At 43.1% G+C, this 4204-nt stretch overlaps 1 protein-coding gene across 3 annotated transcripts; it reads left to right on the top strand.

The window, feature by feature from the left end:
- The first annotated feature begins 1164 nt into the window (after window positions 1–1164).
- LOC119168885 (uncharacterized) lies at window positions 1165–3770 on the top strand. Of its 3 annotated transcripts, none has more exons than XM_075865890.1 (6): window positions 1165–1383; window positions 1449–1500; window positions 1589–1705; window positions 2803–2989; window positions 3101–3311; window positions 3614–3770. In XM_075865890.1, the coding sequence occupies exons 3-6, from the start codon at window positions 1677–1679 to the stop codon at window positions 3661–3663; spliced, it is 477 nt and encodes a 158-aa protein (XP_075722005.1). In that variant the 5' UTR covers window positions 1165–1383; window positions 1449–1500; window positions 1589–1676; the 3' UTR covers window positions 3664–3770. The 3 variants fall into 3 exon arrangements, with proteins under 3 accessions (XP_075722005.1, XP_075722006.1, XP_075722004.1); XM_075865891.1 differs by having other exon boundaries at window positions 1165–1373; XM_075865889.1 differs by having other exon boundaries at window positions 1165–1500.
- Window positions 3771–4204: the final 434 nt, after the last annotated feature.

Raw genomic sequence — 4204 nt, forward strand, 5'->3', positions numbered from 1 at the left:
GGCCAAATCCTTCAAGCACAACTTTTTTCTCTGTTTCTGAGCAAATACCAATGTGAGATGGGTTCTTCAATAATTTTGATGTAAGCCTCACACACATGAGCACACACACAGAGCCTGGCAGTTTATTGAGAGGCAGCAGTGTAAAATACATGCCATTGTTGCATTTAAAAAGTGTCGCTCATGCCAACATTGTCGCGAGCCGCATCTGCAGTCCGGTCGGAATCGCTGAGCGAGTTTTCCTCGAAGCCGTAAGTGTCGTCGGGATCAGGATTTTCATTGCTGTCACCATGCGCATCACTCAGACTTCACGTGTCGAAGGCCGCTACTCTAGAACATCAATTACCAGCTAAAGACTGAGGAATGCTCTTGCTGAGTGTAGCTGGTTGGCCGAATGCGCCTCCACCGCTCCTTGTCCGAGGTACTATACATATTGCAATCCAGGCTCCAAATAGCGTTTTTTTTTTTCTTCTTTTTGATCGAGGCTGGGGTTGAGTTGAATGCATCTCTCGTCGAACTTGACAAAACTTCAAATAGCGCGCTTGATGGTGCCCACGCAAAGTGAAGCTGCGGGACTGATAATAAGTGAACGGGTAAAGATCGATTACATCGACCAAGGCTTCACATTCACAACCTGCTCGCTGTGCCTTGAATGTTAAGCACGCGGCGCGGATTTCGCCGAAAACTATAACATGTGCCGCGAGATCACGGCGTGAGGTAGTGACTTTTCAGAACCCCTCGCGTGGTGAAGATGTATTGTACTGTGGTCGCCACGGAGTAAGGTGTTCGTCGCCATGGTGGTCGCTGACTGCCATTATGGCTAGATGATTGTAGCCATATTAATGCGATAGATAAATGGATAAATGAATTGATATGGCTGTACCTTTTAAGTGAAGCAGCGGCTAACGCCACCTAGCCTAACCAACGCGAATATGGCGACAGAGCGCATGACCTCTGAAATTGCCGCTGCGCGCCCGTTATTGCGCGTTTGCCATCTTGGAGGCTATGCATAGCGTCACCATTTTACAGTATTGGCATTTATTATTTATATATTTTTTGCTGTGAGCTCTAAAAAAACTACCTTCTCAGGTTGTAAAAACATGAAGTAAATGTTTTGCAATTAATAATTTTTGTTTTCAGAAATTAATTTGCGTTGTGTTGAGGAAGAAGTCGTGGACTCGTGGTTGCATAAACTACTTGGGAGATCCAGAAATGGCACTGCCATCGTCATCAATAGCGAGTTCGTGGCGGCCTTGGTGCGTGTGTAGTGCATGTGAACATTGTTGCGTCTCTTAATTGCTCAGTATCGCGCCTGTACACTCGCAATTCTCCAAGATGTTTGGTTTCGCGATGATAATTAAAAATTAATAGTCCTGGTAAGTGCATGTAAGTACATCAATCCGAAGTATACAGGCAATTTTGATCCTCACAAGTGGTACCGGGTGTTCTAGAAGGATAACACACACTGCGGCCGCTATCACGCTCAAGTGATTAAGCTTTACGGTAAGTACGAGCCTCTTGTATTCCCAATACGAAAACAAAGAGGAAGAAGCAGTCGTTCTGAAGTTATTTACTGGTCATATTTTCTTAGGCACCGAGGATGACGCAAGGAATGCAACAGAAAAACGACCATCCATTCCGCAGACCCGATTGCGACTCCTCCGATAGCTGCAGTTCAAATGAAGTGGACAATGAGTCGGTTAAAAAAGTAAGTTGCAATTGGTCACACTGCAGCTGATATGCTACTTGCAGCGTAATTATTACCGACAGCCAAGTTTGGCTATCGTTGACATTGCGGCTGATGTGCTACTGCGGCGCAATTACAATCGACAGCCAATTTTGCTCTGCACGTGGTGCCGTGTCACACATGAAGCACCAATGCTCTAATATACTCCCCGCCCCCTTAGCGAATATATCAGAGCATCGCTGCTCCACTACTGCGCGGGCGTCGGAACGTCGTATTGAAGGTGTTAGTAAAGTTGCAGTATGCTGAAGGGCTATTTTATTTTATTCTATCGTGGTATGAGCGCAGCTTAGTCACATTTTTTTTTTACAATTGACTGGTTTAAAATTATTTTTGCTTGTGCGGATATACGCCCTGTTTGTGCTTGCAAACTAGCAGTGAAATTTGTGTGTTGCATTGTCTGCAGTTGTAAGAAACACGACGTCAAGCTGCTGTTAAGCAGAAGACAAAGCACGTCAGCAACTGTTTTAAGAAGCAGCAGGGAGGCCTGCTGTTTGCTGATACTGAAAAAAAGAACAGAGAAAGAGCTTCTGAAAGAAGTGAATATATATGCTGAGGGCTCAAAATACAAAAGTATTAGAAAGAATAAGCCTACTGTAAAATGCCCTTTGCAGCAAAAATTTCCAAACAGGTTTATCATTTCTTCATAAGCTGTTGTAACGCACTGCTGCTAGGGTTGTATGCAGCAGAAAGTTGCCCTATTCTTATAGCGTGCAATTTTGCTGAAAAGCAGAATGCAATGTAAGCTCATGGGTGGCATGGATGCATGCATGTTTTTCTAATCACTTGAAAATGTGCTTTTACAACTTTCACAGTGTGGTGGATATTAAAAAGAACACCACTTGGTCAAAATTTATTGAGCCCTCCACTACGGCATCCCCTATTATCACACCATGGTTTTGAGACGTGACATGCAACGTATCATTACACTTTAATTGCATATCTCAACTGCATGCTATGTTTATCATATATATTATTTGACCATGCACACCTAGGATAGTACCATGACAATTAAGGGTGCAATATACTTTATTTCTTAACACTCTACTTTTTCATTGCAGCAAAGAACCTTGTCCTTTGCGGATGTTGCAGCCGCAAGCCTCAAAAACAGAAACGACTTGCACCTTTGCCACCACTATGTGCTGCCACGCTGGAACCGCCACAGCGACCACGGACAGCCCTGAAGTAGCCCAGTCAAGTGTGAGGGAGGCTGCACTGCTTATCAATTATGTGCCCACTGACAGAGAGGTACTGTAAAACTCTAGTATGCTTTGTCTTGAAGATATATTGCTTTGCTTTAATGAGAAAATGTGCATTGACAAACTAATGTGTGCACATCATCTTTGACTTGTTTTATAGGTGCATCGGAGCAAAGGAATTGCCGTTTCCAAGAGTTTGTACAATCACCCCATGGGCTTGAAAAGACAGACCCGTTTTGTTCGTGAGGCGGCCGTTACCATTTTTTATACAGCAGGCCAAGTCGGTAGAAGTGTTACTGGCGCAGCCTCCAATCGGTCTAAAGGAGAGGCGAAATCTCCCAAGGAGAAAGAAACATATGCTGTGTTTTCAGGTAGGTGAAATTTTGCAATCTGACCAAAATTCATGGAAGTTAGTGGCTCCATTTTTGCACGTAATCAGCCGAGGTTTCACTGCCAACTTGTGTTATAATTACTTACTAAAGCTTCAAGTGTAGCTTTTGCCTACTGGAGCTGGGTACTTTTGTGCAAGAATCCACAAACTAACTTTAAACAATATTAGAGAGTCAGACTGGTAGAACTACTTATTTTCTTGTCATATTGACTCCTCTATTTAGAGTACACATAATTGTCGCTTAATAAGTGCCTGTAACTTGCTTTGTTTTTGATCATGCAGATTTCTTCAACCTTTTTTTTGAAGCACACCGTTCTGATTGGAGAGGTTGAGCAAATGAAGAAACTCCTCAATAAAGCTTTGGCAAAGAAGATTAATGACTTTATGAAATCAAAACACTAACCAAGGAATGGCACATCAAATAAAATATTTTGTTTGATTTCTGTGTTCATATTTGTGTCCTGCTTGCTCTGATGTAGTGGTGCACCTGCCAGTTGGCTAAACACCGATTCGCTTGTGGGCCTATCGGAGTAGAATGCTACACTTATAGGCTGGCACACGAGTACTGGTACACTGATTGACTGGTACACTGATTGACTGGTACACTGATTGACTGGTACACTGATAGACTGATACACTCATAGACTGATACACCTATAGACTGATACCCTTATAGACTGATACAACTGTCAATAACCTGATAGCCTATCAGTTTTTCTATCAGAATTTTTGCTAGGGTACAAATGAAACCAGCTAGGGCCAACTACAGATCTTAGGGAGAGGCCTTCCTCCTGCAGTGCTGAAAGTAATGATGGCAGTCAAAGACAAGAATCAAAGCTGTACAGACGCAAACTCTCACAGCTAAGATAGCCT

This window comes from Rhipicephalus microplus, chromosome 6 (assembly GCF_043290135.1).
Source record: "Rhipicephalus microplus isolate Deutch F79 chromosome 6, USDA_Rmic, whole genome shotgun sequence".
NCBI classification, from domain to species: domain Eukaryota; kingdom Metazoa; phylum Arthropoda; class Arachnida; order Ixodida; family Ixodidae; genus Rhipicephalus; species Rhipicephalus microplus.

Excerpts from the sequence above, each read along its gene's own strand:
- LOC119168885 (XM_075865889.1), top strand. The coding sequence starts at position 1,677 with ATGAAGTGGACAATGAGTCGGTTAAAAAA. Across the intron at positions 2,990-3,100 it reads ATGTGCCCACTGACAGAGAG|GTGCATCGGAGCAAAGGAAT; the intron begins GTACTGTAAAAC and ends CTTGTTTTATAG. Across the intron at positions 3,312-3,613 it reads AACATATGCTGTGTTTTCAG|ATTTCTTCAACCTTTTTTTT; the intron begins GTAGGTGAAATT and ends TTGATCATGCAG.